Source organism: Terrapene carolina, unplaced genomic scaffold (assembly GCF_002925995.2).
Source record: "Terrapene carolina triunguis isolate 2854851 unplaced genomic scaffold, T_m_triunguis-2.0 Scaffold210, whole genome shotgun sequence".
Classification (NCBI taxonomy): Eukaryota; Metazoa; Chordata; order Testudines; family Emydidae; genus Terrapene; species Terrapene triunguis.
The window spans coordinates 35,637,414-35,662,476 of record NW_020664561.1 but is presented as its reverse complement, the minus strand read 5'-3'; the positions used below and the strand labels follow the sequence as shown (position 1 = coordinate 35,662,476).

The 25,063-nt window shown below is 41.5% G+C and overlaps 1 protein-coding gene across 1 annotated transcript in view; it reads left to right on the top strand.

Annotated features, from left to right (window-relative positions):
* MTF2 (metal response element binding transcription factor 2) overlaps nt 1-22,412 on the top strand; it is a 48,159-nt gene extending 25,747 nt beyond the window's left edge. The window contains exons 7-15 of the mRNA XM_026655376.1: nt 9,052-9,147; nt 9,424-9,492; nt 10,319-10,442; nt 15,821-15,888; nt 16,285-16,455; nt 18,241-18,349; nt 18,488-18,546; nt 18,664-18,768; nt 20,645-22,412. Of these exons, the coding sequence (XP_026511161.1) occupies nt 9,052-9,147; nt 9,424-9,492; nt 10,319-10,442; nt 15,821-15,888; nt 16,285-16,455; nt 18,241-18,349; nt 18,488-18,546; nt 18,664-18,768; nt 20,645-20,999 (1,156 nt within the window). The 3' untranslated portion in view covers nt 21,000-22,412. The remainder of the gene's footprint in view (nt 1-9,051; nt 9,148-9,423; nt 9,493-10,318; nt 10,443-15,820; nt 15,889-16,284; nt 16,456-18,240; nt 18,350-18,487; nt 18,547-18,663; nt 18,769-20,644) is intronic.
* The last annotated feature ends 2,651 nt before the right edge of the window (nt 22,413-25,063 follow it).

The following is a 25,063-nucleotide window of genomic DNA, read 5'->3' as shown; positions in this document are numbered from 1 at the left end:
GGGGCAGGGCCTGTGGCAGAGCCAGGGGTTGAGCAGTGAGCACCCCGCGGCACATTGGAAAGTTGGCGCCTGTAGCTCCAGCCCCAGAGTCGATGCCTATACAAGGAGCTGCATATTAACTTCTGAAGAGCCGCATGTGGCTCCGGAGCCAGGGTTGGCCACCCCTGTCATAGTCTCCTCACCAGCATCAGCAGCACCATTTGACATTTCCCATGTGCAGTCTTTCAAAGAAACAGAGGAGGTTGTGCACCAGGAGGCTATTCCTGTCACAAACCCTCCTCCCTCGCCTGACGAGACCATCATGCCTCCGCCACCTACTGCCGGAGATGAATTCAAACAGTTTCAAGATCTATTTAAAAGGATGGCTGACATTCTCCAAATACCCCTCAAGGAAGTCACTAAATCACAGCACAAGCTCTTGGACATACTCCGCACAACGACCTCGTCTAAGATCTCACTGCGGATTAATGCCGCAATCATGGAGTCCGCCACAGCCTTCTGGCAGACCCCTGCCACAATCCCACCTACACATAAAAGAGGGAAGATAAAAAATGTTACATCCCTTCGAAAGGGCTGGACTCCTATTCTCTCACCCCCAGCCAAACTCTCTGGTGGTAGACTCCGTTAACGAACGTGGCCAGCAACATTATTCCAGGACCACCCCATATGACAGTGGAAGAGACTGGATCTACTCAGCTGCAAGGCCTAGTCATCAGCGACTTTACAATTTAGAATCACTAATTATGAAGCCCCAATGGCAAAATACAGCCACATGAATTATTCCAAACTCTCTCTAAATTTGACTGCATACATGAATTAAAAAAAGAGAACAATTTACATCACTCATCTCAGAAGGACACCTGTTGGCCTGCACGGCCCTTCAGGCATTGTTGGATTCCACTGACATGGCAGCTAGGTCCATCCTCCTGGCTTCACCTGTCGTGGTTTCCGAGGGAGGTGAAATCCGAAGTAGAGAACCTCCCCTTCGAGGGTCCAAAACTGTTCACGGGTAAGACCGATGAATCCCTCCACTCACTAAAGGATTCGAGAGCCACTCTCAGATCTCTTGGCATATATACACCTGCAACAAAACGTAAACAGGACTGGTATTACACCTCGCAATGTCCTAAACAGGCTCCCTATACGTAGACCCAGAGACAATACAATCCTCAGTGGCGCAGACAAAGGCCACCCAAGTGTAAAACAAACTCTTTTCAACCCACCGCACAACAACCACCTATCCCAAACATCAAATTTGAAGGTTTGGTCAAGGGCTTAGCAGATCTCCCCCCATTTACCGGTGCTGACACCACTATCCATCAGCCATCCATTTACAGGTCGTGTAATACCATTCTACTCAATATGTCAAACCATCACTTCCAACAAATGGGTATTGGAAGTCATCCAAAACAAGATACTCTATCCAGTTCTTCTCCATCCCCCTCTACCGACCCTCCCTCCCCATCTCTCCTCAGGGACCCCTCTCACGAGCTCCTCCTGAGACAGGAAGTAGAGCACCTTCTACAGCTCGGTGCAGTAGAACCAGTGCTGCTACAACACACAGTGAAAGAGTTCTATTCCAGTTTATTTTTTAACCCAGAAAAAGTCTGGAGGATTGAGACCTATTCTTGATCTCAGGAACCTAAACAAATTTGTTATAACACAACAATTCTGGATGGTTACTTTAGCAACAATCATTCCAGCTCTGGAACGAGGAGATTAGTTTGTAGCCCTCGACCTGCAAGATGCTTATTTTCACATCACTATTCATCCAGCACATAGACTATTCCTCTGATTTGTCCTTGGGCAGGATCAATATCAATACCTGGTACTGCCCTTTGGCCTTTCCACAGCTCCCTGAGTGTTTTCCAAAGTTCTAGCAGTGTCAGTAGCCCACTTACGCAAACAAGGGTTCATGATGTACCCATATTTAGACGGTTGGCTCCTACTTGGAAAGAAGCCATCGAAGCCACACACAAGATGTCACTCTTCACAAACCTTGGCCTGCAAATAAACTTTCAAAAGTCAACATTTAACACCAGTTCAGAGATTTGTCATCCTCTTTACCATTTCACAGATTTGTCACCCTAGCGCCTAATGAACCTGATCAATACCACAGTGAGCAGTCCACAAACATCTGTCAGGACCTGCCTCTGACTACTGGGACGCATGGCGGTGACCACTTATGTCGTCTGACAAGCCAGACTCCATTTGCTGCCTGCAAGGGTGGCTCAGGATGGTGTACCTCCCACACAAACAGTCTGAAAAAACTTTTAAATATGCCAACAAAAGTCAGACTCCCTTCAGTGGTGGACCCGCTTGCACAATTTGTGTGTAGGTGTCCCTTTTCTACAGACTCCCCCTGAACTGATAACAACAAATGCCTCCATATTGGGGTGGGGCACCCACTTAGACAATCTCACCATCCAGGGCAGATGGTCGTCTTCGGAATCAACACTGCACATAAATGTTTTGGAACTGCGAGCCGTTCACCGCTTGCGCACATTTCCTGCCTCTGATCAAAAACAAGGCCATGCAGAGCATGACAGACAATGTGACCTCCATGTTCCACATAAACAAGGAGGAGCGAGGTCACACTCCCTATGTACAGAGGCCATAACGCTGTAGACATGGCGTATTCAACACACCATCTCCATATCAGCCACCTACCTACCAGGATCTCAGAACATCACTGTGGACATGTTAAGCTGAAAGTTCTCCCACGACCACAAGTGGGAAATAAACACCTCAGTAATTCAGAACATATTCCAACAATGGGGCTTCCCCGTAATAAGTCTGAGTCAACAGCAAATGTCCAATGTTCTGTTCCAGAGCAGGCCTTGGGACCAAGATCCAGGGGCGACACCTTCTTCGTCTGATGGGACGTGCCTCTCCTGTATGCCTTTCCCCCGACCCTGTTGCTGGCCAGGGTTATCCACAAGATCAGAACTGACCAAGCCAAAGTCATCCTGATAGTCCCAGTCTGGCTCAGACAAACCTAGTATCCATACTGACAACAGATGGTCCTCATGCCCATCTCGTGTCCTCTCACCTCTTCTGAACCTCTTGTCACCGGATGCAGGCCAGATCTTGCGGCCGAACCTGGAGATACTCCACCAGAGAGCTTGGCTCATCAGTGGTTCCAAAGCCAGGAGATGATCTGTTCAACGAGATGTCTAACTTCCTCAGAACAGCAGACACTTGACGTACCTCTACAGGTGGAAGAGATTGCACATATGGTGTTTAAACAAAGGAATAGAAGCCACTACCTCTACCCTGCCAGTAGTCCTGGATTACTTACTCCAAATTAAGAAATTGGATCTCTGAATAAGCTCTATACGAGTTCAGCTGGCAGCGATCGCAACCTTCCACCACAAAGTTGATGGGGTCTCAGTCTTTGCACATCCAATTACCAGAAGATTCCTACAGGGCATACATAACATTTACCCAGAGTCCCAACTCCTCCATGGGACCTCACTCTAGTGCTTCAATCTCTCCCAAGTGACCCTTTCAAACCTTTGACTAAGTGCTCACTACTACACCTGTCCATGAAAGTTGTTTTTCTCGTTACCATCATGTCTGGAAGACATGTAGAAGAACTTGGGGCCCTTATGGGGAAGATTGGACAAATGACCAGGGAGGAGTATAAAAATATTGCTCAGGCATGCAGGAGTGAAATCAGGAAGGCCAAATCACACTTGGAGTTCCAGCTAGCAAGAGATGTTAAGAGTAACAAGAAGGGTTTCCTTCAGGTATGTTAACAACAAGAAGAAAGTCAAGGAAAGTGTGGGCCCCTTACTGAATGAGGGAGGCAACCTTGTGACAGAGTATGTGGAAAAAGCTAATGTACTCAATGCTTTTTTTTGCCTCTGTCTTCACGAACAAGGTCAGCTCCCAGACTTCTGCACTGGGCAGCACAGCATGGGGAGAAAGTGACCAGTCCTCTGTGGAGAAAGAAGTGGTTCAGGACTATTTAGAAAAGCTGGACGAGCACAAGTCCATGGGGCTGGATGCACTGCATCCGAGGGTGCTAAAGGAGTTGGCGGATGGGATTGCAGAGCCATTGGCCATTATTTTTGAAAACTCATGGTGATCAGGGGAGGTACCAGATGATTGTAAAAAGGCTAATGTAGTGCCCATCTTTAAAAAAGGGAAGGAGGATGATCTGGGGAACTACAGGCCAGTCAGCCTCACCTCAGTCCCTGGAAAAATCATGGAGCAGGTCCTCAAGGAATCAATTCTGAAGCACTTAGAGGAGAGGAAAGTGATCAGGAACAGTCGGCATGGATTCACCAAGGGCAAGTCATGCCTAATTGCCTTCTATGAGGAGATAACTGGCTCTGTGGAAGAGGGGAAAGGAGTGGACGTGTTATTCCTTAACTTTAGCAAAGCTTTTGATATGGTCTCCCATAGTATTCTTGCCAGCAAGTTAAAGAAGAATGGGCTGGATGAATGGACTATAAGGTGAATAGAAAGCTGGCTAGATAGTCAGGCTCAATGGGTAGTGATCAATGGCTCCATATCTAGTTGGCAGCCAGTATCAAGCGGAGTGCCCCAAGGGTCAGTCCTGGGGCCAGTTTTGTTCAATGTCTTCTTTAATGATCTGGAGGATGGCGTGGACTGCACCCTCAGCAGTTCTGTAGATGACACTAAACTGGGAGGAGTGGTAGAGACGCTGGAGGGTAGGGATAGGATACAGAGGGACCTAGACAAAGTAGAGGATTGGGCCAAAAAAAATCTGAGGTTCAACAAGGACAAGTGTAGAGTCCTGCACTTAAGACGGAAGAATCCCATGCACTGCTACAGACTAGGGACCAAGTGGCTAGGCAGCAGTTCTGCAGAGAAGGACCTAGGGGTTACAGTGGACAAGAAGCTGGATATGAGTCGACAGTGTGCCCTTGTTGCCAAGAAGGCCAACGGCATGTTGGGCTGTATAAGAAGGGGTATTGCCAGCAGATCGAGGGACATGATCACTCCCCTCTATTTGACGTTGGTGAGGCCTCATCTGGAGTACTGTGTCCAGTTTTGGGCCCCACACTACAAGGAGGATGTGGAAAAATTGGAAAGGGTTCAGTAGAGGGCAACAAAAATAATGAGGGGGCTGGAGCACATGACTTATGAGGAGAGGCTGAGGGAACTGGGATTGTTTAGTCTGCAGAAGAGAAGAATGAGGGGGGATTTGATAGCTGCTTTCAACTACCTGAAAGGGAGTTCCAAAGAGGATGGATCTAGACTGTTCTCAGTGGTACCTGATGACAGAACAAGGAGTAATGGTCTCAAGTTGCAGTGGGGGAGGTTTAGGTTGGATATTAGGAAAAACTTTTTCACTAGGAGGGTGGTGAAGCACTGGAATAAGTTACCTAGGGAGGTGGTGGAATCTCCTTCCTTAGAGGTTTTTAAGGTCAGGCTTGACAAAGCCCTGGCTGGGATGTTTTAGTTGGGGGTTTGGACTAGATGACCTCCTGAGGTTCCTTCCAACCCTGATATTCTATGGCACACCCACCATATATGATCTTTAAGAATAAGGATACTCTAAGGCCGCACCAAAGTTTCTCTCTAAAATCCCTTCTTCATTATACTTTAATCAACCCATTCATCTTCCCATCTCCTTTCCTAAACCTCACAAGAACAAACAAGAGGTGGCATTCCACACCCTGGATGTCAGAAGGTCACTAGCCTTTTATCGAGGACGGACCAAAGTGTTCAGAAAGACTCCTAAATTGTTTCTCTCCATGACGGAACGGTCCAAAGGCAAGCCCGTATCTAAGCAGAGACTTTCCAAATGGATTTCTGGCTGCATCCAGCTTTGCTACATCCAACATGAACTGCAACCTCCCTCATGGATCAGAACACATTCCACAAGATCCATAGCCACATCGGTAGCCTTCTTGAACGACATGCATTTTATGAAGGACGTGCTTATCACGGACATAGGTAAAGCAGCCACTTGGATAGCCTCTCACACGTTCATACAACACTACGGCATTGACCAGGACTCCGCCTCTGACACTCGGCTGGGACACAGTCTTATTGTCCATTCAGACCTAATTCCGAAGCCCCTCCTTTCCCTTGAGTGGCACAGCTCTACGTCACCTAAAGTGGAGCACCCACAGGGACTCCAGTCGAAGAGAGGGTTACTCACCTCGTGCAGTTACAGATTCTTTGAGATGTGAGTCCCTGTGGGTGCTCCCCTACCCACCCTCTTCCCCTCTACTTCAGAGTTCTAATTTAGTCCTCTGCAGTAGAGAAGGGGCAGGTGAGGGTGGCTGCACAGTGCTAGTTAATCGCCGATGCAGGCGCGAGACGGGTTGTGCACATGTGTGGCCCAGCCAGGTACTGCTGTCGAAATTCTCCACTTGCGTGCCCCTGCGCCTCTAATCCCCTAAAGTGGAGCACCAACAGAGACTCACATCTCGAAGAACCTCTGTTACTGTACAAGGTGAGTAACCCTCTCCATGACCGTGCTCTCTCTTCCCCTGAAGTTTGGGGGGTTGTTAGAAATTGTGTCGTGCTTGGTGTACATTTATTAATATTAGTCTCTTAATGAACCTGTGAATTATGCAGTGCTTGCTGTAGGTTTATAGTTGTTTAATTGTACCTATGAATTCTATGATCCTGTTCTGTTACAAGTAATGTGCACTTTAAGTAGCGGTAGGCATTCTATGTGAAGTAAAAAAAAAAAAGAATTTATTTCCAAAATATAAACTTATTGCATACCAAAAACAGTGCAAAACATTAGTGGGCAATTATAAACCAATACAGTGTAAACTAACAGAACAGAAATTTAAAATTGAAATGAGGGGGTAAGAGAGCTGCTGAAATTGAGTTCTTCGTTGACTGCAAAGGGAGAGAGGGGAGTCTGTGACTGGACCTGTAGGCCAACAAGAATCTGCATCAGTTGTATTTGCTGTCTGAGAAGCCCCATTATGTTCTGATGCAGCTCCCTCTTGTCTTCCTGCTGGGACTCCTGGGCCTTTCTTCTGTCTGCTCTTTTCTTCTCTGGGCTCTGTGGTATGTTCACAGTCTGATGCAGCACTGGCTTGTAGTATCTCGCTGAACATGTCATCTCAGCAGGGCTTTGGAGCTGTGCTCCAGCTCCAGGCAAAAACCTGCAGCTCCACTGCTCCGGAGCTGCTCTGCGCTGCAGCTCCGGGCTCCGCTCCAAAGCCCTGCATCTCAGTCTGCATCTTTCTCCTCCTGCTGCTCGTGTTGTGTGTGCATGGAGGGGGGTCTCGCGCACTCCAGGCCTCAACAGCAGCTACAGATAAAACAGGCAGATGTATCGCATTTACAGCCACAATGGAAAGCTGACGATAAGTTTCAGAATTCCCTTCCCTTATTCTGTTTTAAATAAGACATGCTTATTCATCTTTTGTGCCCCACTGCACTGCTCTCCAGCTGCAGCCATTATGAGTATGGCCTGTCAGGGGGAAGAGTGTGTGGGTGGGGGGGGAGGGGGGGAGGGAAATGAGGGAATTGTTCAGTTGCAAACAAAATTTTGGCCCCTATTCCAATGGCATTGAGTACTGGTGCTATTTTCTGCAGGCAGTGGTGTTTTTTAGATATTTCATTCCTGAGGGTAACAGGCACAGAGAACAGACCTGCAACTGGTGTCCTCATGCTGCTTGTGCCTCTTTGCTGCTAGTGTGTTTATTGCAATGGTGCATGCTGAAGTCATCGTAGAGTAGACTCTTAACAGTCCACTTCGAAAATTATGGAATGGCTACGGTTATTATAGGTCTGTTTGCTAACCTTACTCATTTTTATACTAAGTGCTACCTGGAACGGTGCTTAGAACTTTACATAAAATATCTGAATCTCACTACTTTTACTGGCACTTACGTTAAGGTTGGGAAAGTGGTGTTGAGAAAATGGGCAGAGGGATGTCTGGTTTATATAAAAGTGGTATCTTTGTAGAATGAACCTAGTTTGACATTTGGAAGAGATGTAGCTTTTTCTTTCAAAGGTATTCAGCAATGTATCATTTTCTTTATATTACAATAAAAAAGACCCCTTTTTTTTAAGAGCCAAATTACTTATGAATAGTCTAGAGCAGTTGTTCCCAAACTTTTTGACATCATGCCCCCTTTTTACTTTGAGAGACCCTCACGCGCCCCCCCCCCCCTTTTCCCCTTCCCCCCCCCCCCCCCCCCCCCCCCCGATCCTTGTCCCCTGACCGCCCCCTCCCAGGACCCCATCCCCTATCCAATCCCCCCGTCTCCTGACTGCCCTGACCCCTATCCACACCTATCCAACCCCCCACTCCCTGTCTCCTGACCGCCCGCGCTCCCACCCACCCCCCGAACCTCCACCCCATCCAACCACTCAGTCCCCTGACTGCCCCCCGGGACCTCGTGCCCCTTATCCAACTTCCCTTCCCCCCGCTCCCCGCCCTCTTACTAGGCTGCTCAGAGCAGCAGGACTGGCTTATTGGAAAGCCTGGGCTGTGGGCAGGTGCAAGCCGTGCTGCCGGCATGGCTTTGGGGGCAGAGGGACAGGAGGGGAGGGGCCGGGGGCTAGCCTCTTCGGCCGGGAGCTCAAGGGCCGGACAGCCTTGCACCCCCCCTTGGAATTTCTTTGCGCCCCCCAGTTTGGGAACCAGTGGTCTAGAGTAATAAAAGATGTTGGTCCTAATTAACTGCACAGTTTTCCTTGAAAATTTACTGAGTATTTAAAGAGGATGTTATCAGAATAAAAATGTTTTCCTTTCATTTTTAAATAAATGGCTGTACATATGCAGTAAATAGTTCACATTATAATAATCAGAATTTATTTTATTCTACAGCTGTTATTTGCATTTCTTCTATCTGAATAAACAAGAGCAGACTAGTCAGTTTCCCTTGTTTGTAGACAGTTTCTAGTCATTTTCACCATGGAACTAAAATTTATTGAAATATCTCTATTGATGACACACTTAATAAAAAATTTTTTTTAATTTTTGGTTAACTTTGATCTAATAGTCTTTCTAAATATAATGACCACACTGTATTGGGGAAACATTTGCAGCAGTTTATTGTAACACTGGTCTTATTTTTATTTCTGTTGGTGAAGCTGGTATTTAAAGATGCTGCAGTGCTGCAAATGTAACCAGTGGTTTCATGAGGCTTGCGTGCAGTGTCTCCAAAAGCCAATGCTTTTCGGTGACAGGTAAGAAGCTTGAACTAAACTTTGATTTATGGTTGTTTTTATTTAAAATGTGGATTGTTTTAATCCTCTATTTGTATTTAAACATAAATTACTACTAAAATAGTCATAACTCTGAAAGCATTTTAGAATGCAGTTTGTAAAGAAGACAACAAAATAAGTTTATATTTAATTCTCTGGCTATTTAACTGACAGCATTTAAAGTGTTTTTTGTTTTTTTTTATAAAGACAAACCTGAGAGAATGGCTTTTAATATTTTAATTTTATTTTTTGTTTTAGGTTTTATACATTCATTTGCTCAGTTTGCAGTTCTGGACCAGAGTACCTCAAACGTTTACCCTTGAGATGGTAAGTACAACTTAAAAAAGAAATACGTAACCCTCTACCCACTTTTCTCCTGGACATCTCATGTCTCTTTGTAAACCTGAGGATCATCCACTTTATATTTTGACCTTTATGAGTGATACCCACTGCTTCTATTAAAAAAAAGGACAGGTCTCCTTCAAAGCTAGTTATTGTGTGTCCTTAGTCATGTTGTTAATGCATGATATCTAGGGTCCTCTTCCTTGGACAATTCAATATTACAAACCACTGCTGGCTTGGGTATGAGAAACTTAAAAGTCTAAACAGGATCTGTTACCCAAGTATAGAGTACTGCCACTGGGCAAGCCAAATACAGTGTGCACATTAACAAGCATTATGACATACTTTGCAATAGAATTTCCTAGTTGAGAATTAGAAGTGAGTTGTAGTTTGAACCTTGTGAACTTTAGCTCTTCTATACAAATACCAAATAATTTGAATAAGTTGCAACATGAATAAATATTTTATGGAAACTCATTCGATGTTAATTTGCCAATGTTAAATTCTTGTATTTATCTTGCCTCAATTAAACATTCTAAGATCTAAACAAAATTTGGAGCTAAAAGGGCATCATGGCAGTGGGGTGAGGCTTAGGGAGAAAACAGAACATAAGTCAGAAAAGGGGGATATAAATGCAGATTTTATAAGAATATTGTTTTGGAAATTTGAGACTGTTTCTAATCAGGCTTTGTACTCTTTTAGCCATATTGTGCTAATATTTTTGTGCAAAGCTATTTCAAGGACTAATGGTTTGTAAAAAATTAAAGAAATAAAAACTTAATGTTTTTGATTAAATATTTCTGAATTCTAGGGTAGATATAGCACATCTATGCCTTTACAACCTAAGTGTTATTCATAAGAAGAAATACTTTGATTCAGAGCTTGAACTTATGACATACATTAATGAAAACTGGGATAGATTGCACCCTGGTGAGGTAGGTAGTTGAAATATTCTTTTCTTGTTTTTGTTTCTCTTAGCAGTCAATACATTCACAAAACTACTGGGTGAGTGTGGCCTGCAGGAGGTCAGACTAAATTATTATAATGGTCCCTTTTGGCCTTAATCTGTGAAACCAAAATAATGACACATGGTTTTAATAGACTCCTAGAACTATTCAGCATAACTTTTCAGTGTCAGACTTTTTTGAGCTATAAAATTTAGTGTGATCCAGATAACTATTGCATAGTTTGTTGTTCAGATGACCACTTTCATTGTTTATACCCAAACACTGAACTTTGTTTGTTTTTTGTATCTTCCATTTAGAAATATGACAACTGTAAGGCATTTTCCTGCCCACTGACCAGGCAAATTAAGTACCCAAGAGGTTAAATAGATTAGTAAACTGTTAAAAGTAGCTGTCAAAGTAACACTGTGTGTGAAACCCTGAACACAAGCTTATTAGCAGCTTTGTGACAACTAAAGTAGAAAATATCTGTGACTTGATTTTAAAATAGTCCTTAATAGGAAAAGGTTAGGGGAAAATGAAGAGAAACTGAAGTCTGCAAACATTTTCCATATATGCAGGGCCGGCTCCAGGCACCAGCTGAGCAAGCTGGTGCTTGGGGCGGCAGATGGTTGGAGGCAGCATTCTGCCCAATCCTAGGGCGGCACGGCTTTTTTTTTGGTTCTTGTTCTGCTCTGGCCGCCCTGTAGGGGGCGGCGGCGCGGAGAACCAGAGCGCCCTGCAGGGCAGTCCTCTTCCTTCCCTCCCCGCTGACCGGAGTGGAGCCCTCGCGGCAGGCAGCAGAAGGCGGCACAGCGGGAGGGGCCGCGTGGCAGCGCCCCTGCTGTAGCTCTGGCCGCCCCCTTCTCTCTCTGTCTCCCGCCCGCTCCCTCCCCTTCTCCCTCCCTCCCCCAGCCGGTCCCCCTGCACCTGCGCTCCGGCCACACTGCAGGTTTTTGTTTTTTTTTTGGCGCTTGGGGTGGCCAAAAAGCCAGAGCCGGCCCTGCGTATATGACAGAAGCTTTTAATTAAAAACCACCTAAACAAATGCTGTTCTTGTAAGTGTATGTACTTAGTGCTTCAGAATAAAAGTGAATCGTAATATTTTCCTTCTGTATCTCAATTAAAAGAAATTTTAGTGTTCTAAAAAAACATTTTAAGCACTACATTACTGCAGATGCATCTAAACATAACCTACATAGGATCTGTCAATTAGTATTTTGAATCATTGAGGTGCTGAAATAGAATGCTTTTTTGCTTTCTAAGCACCTCAAAAAAAATTGATGTTACTATTAATACTTTTGCCATATTTGGTGCTTTGAAAAATGTTGGCTGACATCTATAAGTTATGGGATAGAAATCTTGAACTATTTTTTTTAAATTAGAAGCATCTTTCTTTAAATTGCAAGCTTTTTTTTGTAAAATTTAGCAAACAGATTTTTCACAGAAGGTCAGTATGTCAGTGCCACCTACTATTATCATTAGACTGTTTTGACTCTTTTTCCAGTGACATGACAAGACAACCTGTTGCTGTACCACTGTGCTGCTTATTTTCAAGCTAGTTCGTTTGCTGGATAATTGCCTGGGTATTAAAGAAATTCAGTTCCCTAAACAAACCTACTCCCCAATAAGTCTGATTAGGAAGAACAAGTGTTAACACATGGGGTTGTAGTTCTGCATGTAATGACAGACATAATTAATAGCTAAACTAGAGTTGACAAAACGCATGCAAAGTAATTTTTTTTTCTTACAAGAGAATCATTTCAGAAGGTTTTGAATTCTTTAAATACAGACAGGGCTGTTCCTAGAGGGGCGTGGGGCCTGGGACAACCTCCCCTCCCCCCCCCCGCCCCCGGCCCCCCCCCCACTCCCCCCCCTCCCCCAAGCCTCTCCCCCCCACCCCTTTCTGGCTTCTGCCCCCTCCCCGAGCAATGCGGGGCGGGTCGCTCGCTACTGCCAGCGCCAGGCCCCCCCGCTAACCTCCCAGGCTGCCCTGGACCCCATTTCCCCCTGAAGCGTGGCGACCCTCAAAGCATGGGGTTGCCCCAGTCCATCCTATGGACGGGACGGCTCTGAATACAGATACTGTATTTAATTGACTTTAACACTTTTTATCCTGATTATGCCCTAATTTGATGTACTTTTGTTTAATAAGTTAATATCTGTGTAGTCCTTTTTGCCTAAGCCAAAGTAAACATGAGACACAAAATTCAGGTTTCTTAGATCTCAAACATCTGTTATTTGACACTATTCCTGAATTCTGGAAAAACACTCAACTATGTTCAAAAACTTTTGGGTGTGGATACTTTTATTTGAGTCTAATTATGACCCATCTTAAATAGCAGTAATTAAACAGAATTATTGTGATAGAGGTATCTGGATTAATTAGAATCTGATGTATAGCATGTTTGCTAATTCTGAAGTTGATTAATCATTTGTAGGAATTCGCATGTTGAAGAGCCTTTTCTATAAATAATAAAGAACAGGTCAATGTGTTCTATGCTTTGCTTTTCTTTTTTCTGAGTCTATTCACAAATATAACTTATTTTAGCAAAAGTAAAAATGTGTTAATCTAAAATGAAATACAGTAGCAGAATAGTAGAGAATGTGGCGAGTCCTCACTTTTCATGGCATTTCAATCAGGGCCGGCTCTAGGCACCAGCAAAACAAGCTGGCCGGCGCCGGAATGCCGCCCCTAAAAATGTGCCCCGCCCGTCCTAGCTCACCTCCGCTGCGCTGCGGCCGCTCGGGGTCTCCCCCTCCCTCCCAGGCTCTCAAACCTGGGAGGGAGAGGGAGACTCCGAGTGGCCGCGGCGCGGGCGCCGCTTCTCCCCCTCCCTCCCTCCTAGGCTTGAGAGCCTGGGGGGAGGAGGCAGGGCTGGGGATTTGGGGAAGCGGCGGAGTTGACGTGGGGCCGGGGGTGGGGTAATTAAAAAATGGGGAGGGGGGGGGCGGCCAAAATTGTTTTTGCTTTGGGCGGCAAAAATCCTAGAGCCGGCCCTGATTTCAATAAGTTTAAAAAACTGAATATTCCAGGAAGTGCCATGACCTTTTAATACATTGCATGACAAGTGGACTTGATATCTGGTTTTAATTTCTGGTTTCTTACTATTAGGCCAGAAATGCTGCAGAAGTAAACCTTCTTTTATTTATAACTATCCTCAGATATAAACAAAACTTGTTGCTAAAACCATTATGGCATAGAGAGAATGAAAACAGGATATAAAGCAGGAAAAATCACTCATATCTGTTAAGTGGCGCTTCCAGCTGGTTAAGCAGCAGCATTTGTAAACTTCCAGAGGAAGCTGTTTCCTTTTCAACCAGAAGGCCAAATTCTGTAATGAACTAGGAGAGTATAGATAGTGTTGTACAGTAGAGGAAAAGTGGAGCGGGGAGGATCTTAAAGGTTTGGGCATAAATATGGTAACCTCCATGCCTCTCTTCCACTAAGGGAGAAAGGAAAAAATAGTGAAAAAATTGTATGCTAGTCAACTCTGTATTTTGATATTGCTGGTAAATCTTGGGTTTTTGCAAAGCAGTGATTTATCAGGAATTTATAGAGTATAAATGTTTCCTAGATCTCTCCTTGCATTGCTGAGGAATCCATGGTGTTTAGAAATAACTTTTTGATTTTCCTTCAGACCAGTGCATTTTTAAATTAATAAGAGGCTAAGTTTCTTGACATTTTATGTAAAATAGGAGGAAGGTGGTAGACTGGAACTAGGGCTCCTAAAACTAACGTTTCAGTGTCATTGTTTTTAGAGTGAAAGAATTGTTATAGAAGTTCTGTATTGATTCTGTAGCTCAGGTCCTGCACAGTTGCAAAATCTGCTGTTGGGTCCAGAATTCCACAGACTCTAAATACATGGGGTGTATATTGTGTGTACATGTACCCAAAAGCTAGCTTGTGTAAAGTCAATTTTTTCCACTAACATCCTTTGGCTAAATTAGTTTGAATGCTTTCCCTACCCCTGTTTTTAGTAATTTATCCCGGATATGGGTTCCGGTAGCACTTTTATCTTACACAGTGGTGGGTCACTTTTGTGGGCTTTTTTAATACTAATAAAAATTAAGTGTTAAATGTGGTACCTTGCCCCTCTGCCACAAGTTTTACAGATGTGGGGAAATGGTAAGGATTTAAAAAATTACCTTTTGCTTTTCTCCTTGATTTCTTTTCCTATTCCCTTTTTTTATTCATTCCTCACTTTTTTTGTATTCTTTAGCGGTATGAGTTTGTAATTTGTTGCAAGTTGTAAATAATCAGTCAGCCTTCAATTACATGATATTTGTCCTGATCATGAATTGTGGTAAATTATGGGCCCTGACTATATAGTCAAAGGTCCACATACTCCACAGCAAGCTGGATGTAACTTCTGGGGAACCAGAATAGAACGTGTGTGTAAGTTCTTTGATAGCTTCCTTGAAATTTAAAAAAAGTTTATATTATGTTAAATATGAAAATGAGCAGTAGTAGTCAATACTATAGAGCCTGTTCCTTATTTAAATAGTGAGTTAAATTTATTTTATGTTGTCCCCATATCTTCAGTTCTTAGGGTTAAGTAGGTTTTTGTATTGGCCACTCATGAATGCATTCTATAAGCTTTAAGGGGGAAAGAAGCAGATTTCAGTAGCTGGGAAGAAACCATTTGGGACTTGTGGCATCATAAGAGGACATTTAGGATTGTGGGGTAAACACTTTGAGCCTAATTCTGATTTACACTAAACCCTATTTACACATTTCTGATAATGAAAGGAAGTTTTAAAGTGTGTGTGTGGGTAAATATTTTACCTCCACTTTACCTCTGTTACACTTCCTGAGTGGTGTTGAGCAACCTTAGATTAAATAATAATTAGGCCCCTCAGCAGGATATGTCTGCTAAAATGATGAGCAATTAAATAGTTAACAATATTGATATATAAACTGTCTTGTACTTTCAGGGTTAACCCATTCATCTCAGTGGAATATTTAACACCACAGAGTTCTTGTTCCAAGATATCTGCAGGCTCATGAAGACAACACTGCATCAATTTATAGTCTATATTTATATTGTATTTATAAGTTTTGGTTGAGGTTTTCTAAAAAATTGTAAGAGCTACAAGAAACAATTTTCTTTTAAAATGAAAGCTTAGATTCTCTGGCAAGGATGGATTCTGCAGAAAATCGCACAACCTAGACTCATGGAATACATTGGGTACTAAATGTAATAGCCCATGCTTGGGGTAAGGCAACTTTCACCATAAATTATACCTTCAAGACATACTATGATCCCAAACCAGTAGTCTTTAAACAAGCAGAGCTCTGATCTAGGTCATTGGACCTTTATTACTGAAAATTCCAGTAAGTTAAATCACTTCTTAATACTTTACAGCTGGCAGACACACCAAAATCTGAAAGATATGAGCATGTACTGGAAGCATTAAATGATTACAAGACCATGTAAGTTGATGAAGGTTTTATTATACATTTCAAATGCTCTTTTCACATCTTACTTTAATGTAGATTCCCCCACCCCCAACCCCAGTCATCTTAGAAACTTTACCCAGAATAACTATTGGTGGCTGAAGGTGGCATTTTTACTGAACTCTTTCTATGTTGAATATTTTGTGGTGATTGAGATAGCTTTGGAAGTCAGATCACCAGCAAAACTTGATTTAACTTCCATCTTTTCCCCAGTCTTGGCATTACATATTGGGGTGGAGTGGGGAGAACAAAATAGGATACACACAAATAGCATTAGAAAGAGGATTCTAGTTTGCTAACTTTTCAGTTTGTGTACTTTTAAGATACTCTCTGCTTTCTCCAGTGTTTGAATTTTAATTCTTAATCACTTAGGTTTATGTCTGGAAAAGAGATAAAGAAAAAGAAGCATTTGTTTGGCTTGAGAATTCGTGTTCCTCCTATGCCACCAAATGCTGCTTTAAAGGCGGAGAAAGAACCAGAGGGAACATCTCATGAATTCAAAATTAAAGGCAGAAAATCATCCAAACCCATACCTGATGCAAGGTAAAATAAATCAACAGCATAGTGACTTCAGGACTTTGTAATGGAACTGAAATCATGCAAAAATAGCTGTCAAAAGTACCAATATTGCCTTAATGTTGTATCATGCTAAAAGTTTATTCACCCATTTTAGTACAACCCTAGGATTAATGTGTAACTAATTAGTGAGGCAGAGGTAGCACATACCTATTATGTAGATCCCAGCTACTTTATTCTTAACTTCTTAATGACAGTAGAAGATTTTTTTTTCCTCCAGCAGACTAACTTTGCATTAGATTGAAATCAATACAAAATTCAAACTTCCATAAATATTTTAAATGGTCTGTTATCAGAGAGGGTCTCTCCCCAAAGGTTTTAAGTACATATTATGCATTATTAAACATGTATGTAGGTGAATAACTTATTTATGCACTTTGAGTGCAATTGCTTTAAGAATATAGAATGATCTGTACATTTATGCACTGATCTTTTGAGATTGTTATGAAATCAGGATGTTGAGTTTAATCTACTTAACCTTTAGAAAGACCTCTTTGAAAACAGTTTAATTTAGCAGCACCGAGAATAGAAAATAGATACTAGCTAACCAGACCTTGCTGCTCTTTAGTAAACAAAAAACATTGCTTTTCCTGTTACGCAACTGTCTGAACTAAGATTTTAAACAGGAGATGGGATTTCAAGTTGTAAATCAAATTCCTAGATTATCTACCTTTTAAACACAATTGATTTTAACACTATCCAAATTCTACATAAATTGAACATTCTGTATTGTGGTGAAGTATCGACTCACTGGCGCGGCGCCTCCTGCTGGACATCCAGGGAATTGGCTCGCCAGCCTCGAGCGCCCTCTGTCGGCTGGTGTCTTGCCTGTCGCTGGCCCCCCATGTCCCTCCTGGACCCCAGTGCCCCTTTCCCTTGGAGGCTGCCCCCTGGTAGTACCCCCACAATCTCTGGGTCTCCCCATCCAGGGGAACCCCCTATCCCCACCTCGCCTCAGTATGTGGGTATTGCCAGTCACCATCTAGCTCCTGCTCACTGGGGTGGACTGCAGTGTACATGCCATTCATCACTGGCAAAGGGGGGTTTGGACCTGCTGCCTTTGCCTACCCCAGGCTACCCCTCTGTAGCCCCAGTACTTGTTCTGTCCTTTATCAAGGCGTGTAGCCTGGGGGTTCTCCAGGCTGGAGCTCCCCAGCTCCTCTAGCCTTTCCTCAACCCTGCTCCACTCTAGGTACCTTTGTCCACTCCCAGGCAGCCAGGCCTTTCTCCCTCAAGAGCTAGAGGAAGAGTCCTACAGCTTCTGGCTTCCCTGGCTTTATAAGGCCAGCTATGGTCTGATTGGGGTGTGGCCCCAGCTGTGGCTGTTTCCCCAATCAGCCAAGGCTTGCTGCTCGCCCACGTCCCGGTACTCAGAAGCAGCCCTCACGCAGCCTCAGCCCTGTCCCTGGGGCTGACTTCAAGCCCTTCAGGGCCGGAGCGGGTGACCACCCCGCTACAGTATGAATGTTCCAACATTCAAATATGCGCTCTTCCTAAACCATTGAGTTATGGCATATGTCCCTGGAAAGGTTTTAGGTTTTGTCTGTTATCTTTATGTTGCCATATTACACTGCAGGCAAAGATCTGCAACTTTTTATCAATTTGGCAAATTTTAATTTACAAGGATAACCTCATTTAGCATAACTGACCTGAAGTAAATGTCTAAACTTTTATTTATTTTACACTGATTAAATCTTTTCCTTGGACAAGTCACTCCAATATTTTTAAAACAAAATGTCATCTTTCTTCTAGGGAAATAAGTAATGGCATTGAAAAACAGGGGAAGAAAAAATCAGTAGGTCGTCCACCTGGCCCATATACAAGAAAAATGATTCAAAAAATTTCAGAGCCGCCATCTTTGGTATGCGTTCAAATAATTCTCTTTCTATACTTCATAATATCATTTCTTAGGATATGACCATTAAGTTTTAAGTTGTGGTTTTTGAAAAATTGATAGTTTTCAATGGAAACGATCTGAATTTTTTCCCCTACTTCTCAGGATAAGGAACCAGTCCCAGTGCTAGAGAACCCGGCCTTGGATTTACCCTGCTCTGTTGGGTAAATGAAAAAACTAAACCATTCTAATAGCGTCTCATTTTTGCTTGTCAAATGTCAGATTAATTGATTAATGTTAGATTACTTTCATTACATGGCAACTGTGTTCTTATGTCTCAGGAGATCTGATGGAACTGCTCATTCATCCAATACCTCAGATGTGGAATCCACAGGTGCTGCCAGTACAAAAGAAACTACCTCATCTAGCATTTCCAGGCATTATAGGTAAATAGTGAATTATCCATTAAAAGGAAACATGCAGAAACCTCTCTTAATCTTTGATTTTTCTCTAGGTTAATTTTCTGAAGGAGGAAAAAGAAAATGGTGCAACAATACTTTATCATTAATTGACAAAGCAGCACTAATGTTGCAGGCATCCTACAGAGCTTGCACTTGCTGAATATTGAATTTTCTCTTTTTAAACAAAAGCTATTTTAAGGAGAAATTAGCCCAATTTCTCTTTGATTACTAGCTACTGTTTAATGTTGAGATACAGTCTGCACTTGAACCGTTTACAACAAAAGGAACAACTGTATGGCCATTTCTTCAAATTAGACTTCTAATAAATGTCAATTGATACAAAACTCAGTTTGGTAGGACTAACTTGCACCCCAAATTCATTTCACTTTAACAGCCTTTGTTTTAATAATTTCTATTAATGTTAAAGAAAATTTAAGTACCCAACTTATATAAAATTATCAAGTACAGTGTATTTTCCACTGGGATTGAATCATCTTGACACACAGATTTAATAAGTTAATCAGGTACTTAAGAAAAACGTGGCCTTCTGGATGTTCCACAAATCTGTTGGACAGTTTTCTGCCTCATATTTAATATTCCTAAAGAATCTCTGTCAAATTGAGAAACAGTTTATAAGGGTCTTGATTCATGTCTTGCAAGCTTTGTCCCCATTTTGTAATTTCGAATACATTTGATATGACTTGTCTTTTTTTTCCAGTCTAAAGCTGGCAAGTGTCTTCATCTGTGGAATGACCAGGTTTTTACACTTCTGCAGTTTATTTTTAATGTTCAAAACACACTGAATGAAATGTGTTTTTTTTTTTTTTTTTTTTTTTTTTAACAAACAAGTCACTTCATTTAAACAGTGTCTTGTGTGCACCAGTTTAGGGTCATAGCTTTATTATTTTTAACTTACCAAGTCCATATTATGTCTTAGCGCACCAGCCATTCCAGTGTGCAAAAATGTAGGTGTAAATATGCCTTTTTCAAAGGCTTAAATCTCTCACCCCTATAATATGATACTTAAACAATGCTACATCCTGTTCTTCTTCTCTAGTCATCAGTACATCTAGTCTGTGAATTTTGCGCATAGACCTTTTTTCCCCCCTGTGTGTAAAATGTCCACGAGGAGTCAGAAATATAACTCTATTGAGATTAACTACTGATAGAGGAGACCATACAAAGTTTTTGTTTGTTTTTCTTTTTTTGAAAAAAGAACTGAGGTGCACTCGATTTAGAAAATACGACGATATTTTCTGTAACTGAGGGCTTGTCTAAATGAGAGAGTAGTACCTGGTTTAGTTTACGGTGTGAATTTAAACAGATTAAGTGAAACTGGTGCAAATACCTGTGGCACCTTTATCCATTTAAAAGGGCAATTAGGAACAGATTTAAGATAAGTCAAAAGAAAAGTCACTCTTAAATAGGGTGACTAGACAGCAAGTGTGAAAAATCAGGACAGGGGGTGGGGGGTAATAGGAGCCTATATAAGAAAAAGACCCAAAAATCAGGACTGTCCCTATAAAATTGGGACATCTAGTCACCATACCCTTAAACCAAAATAAGGTGCCCATACATGGGCTTGCACCTGTTTAATTGAAGTTGGTTTTTAAACCAATTTAATTAAACTAGTGTAACTTTCTCATATAGACAAGCCCTTACATTGTAAACTCCCTGAAGCAGCCATTTATCTTCTGTATGTAAAGCACCTATCGCTCTAAATTGATATCAACAAATCATAACTAATGAGTTGTACAGATATTACTAAAATAATAAAGCAGAATAAAACTGTACACAGGAGGCAGACTTTTAAAATAAACAGTATTGCTAGGACTTAATGTTGGTGTCTTTTTTTAAGTAGCTTATCAGACTCCAGAAAAAGGACTCGTACAGGAAGAACTTGGCCTGCTGCAATACCACATTTGAGGAGAAGAGGTCGCTTTCCACGAAAAGCACTCCAGCCTCAGAATTCAGAAATTGTAAAAGATGATGACAGCAAAGAAGATTATCAATATGATGAACTCAATACAGAGATTCTTAACAATTTAGCAGATCAGGAATTGCAGCTGAATCATCTAAAGAACTCAATTACTAGTTATTTTGGTGCAGCAGGTAGAATAGCTTGTGGTGAAAAATACCGTGTTTTGGCTCGTCGGGTAACCCTTGATGGAAAGGTGCAGTATCTTGTGGAGTGGGAAGGAGCAACTGCATCCTGACTGTAGGACTGAACATGTTCACTGCACTGTCATCTGTAGGTACAGTTTATAACCCATGGCTCTGAAGGAGACATGTCTTTACTGTGTTTCTAAAAAAGAACCAATTTAGCCTTAACATGTACTTGTTAACATTACAAATATTGTGATAAAGATTTTTCTTAAAATCAGATCTGATACTTAAATTTTTTAATGTGACCATTGTTAGATTGTTTTAGGTTGGGATATTTTGAGTTACAATTGCTTATAATGTGCATGGTGTTTAAAAAAAAAAAGACTTTTTTTCTAGATAACATTCCATGGATACAGTTTTTTGTGATTAGGGAAAATACCTAGATAGCACAAATCTTTGGAGAAATCTTCGTCTGTTTTCTTACCCAGATGTTTGCAGAAATGTATTTCTATTTCAGTACACTCTAGATTTCATAAAGTGCAGTGTATATAATGCCTACTGTAAAATATTGAAATTTTCTTTCAAGCAAAGTGTAAAAAAATATATTGAGCCTGTAAATTGCTCTTTGACTAGACTTCATTGTCTTTTTAATATATTCTTTCCGTGTGTGTGTGTATAAATACGCACTATATATATACACAAGTGTGTGTGTATATATATGTGTGATTGTGACCTATGCAATACAAATTATGGGATTGGGCAGCTTCTGAGTATATGTCCCATAATTCTTTTATCAGGAATAGTTGCAGTATTTACACAGCAGCATTTCTTCTCAGGCTTTATTGGATGCTGTTGCTTTCTATGTACTAAGGAAAAGTGTCAAATCAGTGCAGTGTCTCCTGGCAATGGGTGCAGTCATTGATGTTCATATGCTCTTGCTAATACAGTCAATTATTTTCCTTGTAAATCAGCCGTTCAAAACATAAAGCAGGATTTGAAAATGTTGAACATGAACTCTATTAGAAGTAACACTTTAAAGTTTTTGTGGCACATTGATTGTAAATTTTGTCTCCCAGTTATAAAAGTAAGTCAACAGGAGCCACACACAAGATTCCTATAATGTCTGTAGTAATTGTTAGTCATGTTTGATAAATGTAGAATGAACAAAGTATTTTATTGCACAGGGTCAACAAACAGTATGTTGCCATTTGAAGTAACAGTACTGCTTTTATAACAACTTTACCTCTTTTGTTTTTATAAAATGTACCAAGTTTTAAATTGATAACTTTATTTTACTTGTAAAGAGACAGTTTCACCAGTGTTAGATGTATTTTTCTTTGTCTGCTATTTTGAGGGTTTTTAGCCAAAGAGTAAACAGAAGAATATTGTTATTTTGGTGGTTATTCACTTTACTGTCTTTCTTACACACTTGGAGTTTGCCACCGAAATAATGTTATGTAATATTTGTTAATTACATAGTGGTTTAAATGTACTCTCTGGTTTAGTACTTATTTATTCCATTACTTATTTGACTTTTTTTTAATTTACTGCCTGTCTTGAGCATCTTCAAAAGATGATTTTTCTGTCACCTTATTGCCAAAGGAAGCAGAGAAAACTTTGTTGCCCTGTGCTTGGTTCATTGTTGGCCAGGTAATAAATGAGCTTTACAAAAGTGCTAATTAAGAACTGCCACTTCTGTTTACCTTCACTAAAATGTGTTTTTTTTCTCTCACACACCCTCAGCTATTAATTTAAAGATGCCTTTCCTGTAGCTGTAATATTTTGATAAAAGCAAGTTTGTTAATTTTTTAATTTTTATATCTTGGGGTAATCCAAAATGTAAAGCCTTTGTAACCTTACTCTCACATCTGTATCTGTCTTATTTCACTTTATCCAAATCTTTTAATTCTAACTGAACACCAGCAGTATTCTCAGTAATGCTTCTTTTTGAAGATAAATATTGGAATATACATGGGGGAAGGGAGAGGGAAATAACAATTGTCACACTTACATTGTCCATAGTCTTAACTATTGTGAATGTCTTTGTTTCATTTTATTATGGTGGTTGACACAACTCTGATGTTCAGTTTGTATTTTTGGAGTTGCATTTCTTAGAATTAAAAAAGACCAACATTAAATGTGTGTATTTTTTAATAGAAGTTTTGCTTCTGTATTCACGTGAAATACATACTAGTACTTTGAATTTTTTTCCCTATGTCCTCCCTCAAACTATAGCCATCCCTCTAACTTTTTTGAGCTTGTCGCCCTGCACATACACACAGAAGCAATAGATCCCTGAAAGTGTTCCAGTACACACAGGGAATGTTTTGGTCATAAGAGTTTGCATGGTGGTACTATTTGCAACCTCCTTATGTGAATACAAATATATTTATGGTCATGGATTGTTAAAAGAAAAAGACAAAGATCACTGTTTAACAACAATTTGTGTATCAATCATTGTTTTGATTTACATGGGTCTAAGCATGAACTTTCATACCCACTGATTTTGCAGCTCTTTACCCGGGTGTCTGACTAATACTTTGTACTTATTTATTTATTCATATTACTGTAGTGCCCAGCGATCAGAGCTCCATTGTAGTAGGCTCTGTACAAACATAACAGAGGCCCATCTCTGAGATCTTACAATCTAAGTGTAAGGTGGATAAAACAGACCAGGGGAGCACAAGGACCCAGTGGAAGTATGTCGGTCACTGTGAAAAACAATGGTCATAGCAAAACAGCTGCCTAACCATTGTCAAGTTTTATGTAGGCATCTCAACAGAGAGGAGTTTCAAGGAGATCTGAAAGAGTACTTGGGGGTAACTTTGCAGATATTTAGGGGGAGTTCTTCTCATCCATAGTGGTGGTCAAAAGGGGCTTGTTGGTAAATTTTAAAAATGGGCAATCAAGGCTGGTACCATTTGTGGAATGAAGGCAGGGATTGACATCTTGCTGCCACATTAGAAATGATAGGGCAGAAATAAGTCATAAAGAGCCTTGAAAGTGAAGACATGTAGCTTGTATTTGCAGTGAAGGACAAGGAAGTGGAGGAATGCAAAGAGAAAGTTGATGTGGTTGAAGTAATAAGCTAGGAAAGATTTTTGCAGTAGCATTTTGAATGGAGATAAGTGGTGCAAAATGGGATTTGTCAAGGTTGGAAAGGAAGAGGCTGTAGTAGTCGAGGCACAGATGAGGGCTTGGACGAGAACTAGCTGTGTGCCTAGTGAGGAAAGGTTTGATCTTACAGATGTTATGTAGGATGAAGTGTCAGGCTTTAGACACAGACTAGGTATGTGGAGATGGTAGAATTAAGACAACACCCAATGTAGTAATGTAGTTACACTGACTTAAGCCCTGTTGTAGACAGCACTACGTTGACAGAAGGGCTTCTCCCGTCAATATAGCCACTGCCTCTATGGGAGGTGGAGTACCTATTCTGACAGGAGAAGCTCTCCCATCAGAGTAGGTAGTGTCTTCGCTAAGCACTACAGTGGTGTAGCTGCGCCGCAAGTGTAGACAAGCCCTAAGGGTTTTGTTTGGACAGAAGGAGACAGGTTGGGAGAAAAGAAGGTCTGAGAGTTGTCAGCATAGAGATGATACTTGAACTTGTTCTTTCAAATTAGATCACCCAAAGACTAAGTGTAAAGGAAAAAGGAGAGGGCCAGGGATGGAACTCTTTGGGACCCATTCAGAAAGTTGGAGGTTGAATGAGAAATATCCACCAAACAAAACCCTGAAAGAGCAATTAGAGAGGTAGAAAGAACCAGGAGGGAACAGAATCATGGCAGCAGAGGAAAGACAAGATTTTGAGATGAAGAGAATGGTTGAGAGTATGTGTGACAATTTGGGGAATCTCTGTAGTACAGTTTATTAATTTCGGTTGATATGAAATTGCTGTATAATGGAATCTCGGGGTCTATGAAGTCAGTCCTGTGCTGTCAGGGCTATTACATATTCCCAATACCAGGGACAGTGGAGAGCCATTTAACCTCAGTGACTGTACTCTGAAGATGGGTATGCTAACAAGAATTGCCTAATGTGGGAAACCAAGGTGACCAAGTTTGTCTGCATGACTGCGATGTATGGAGATACCCAAACAGGAGAACAAAAGTCAACTGTTAATGCTGGGTCTTAAAAACCACAGAGCTTCAGGCTGTCTACGTTTAAAATGCTT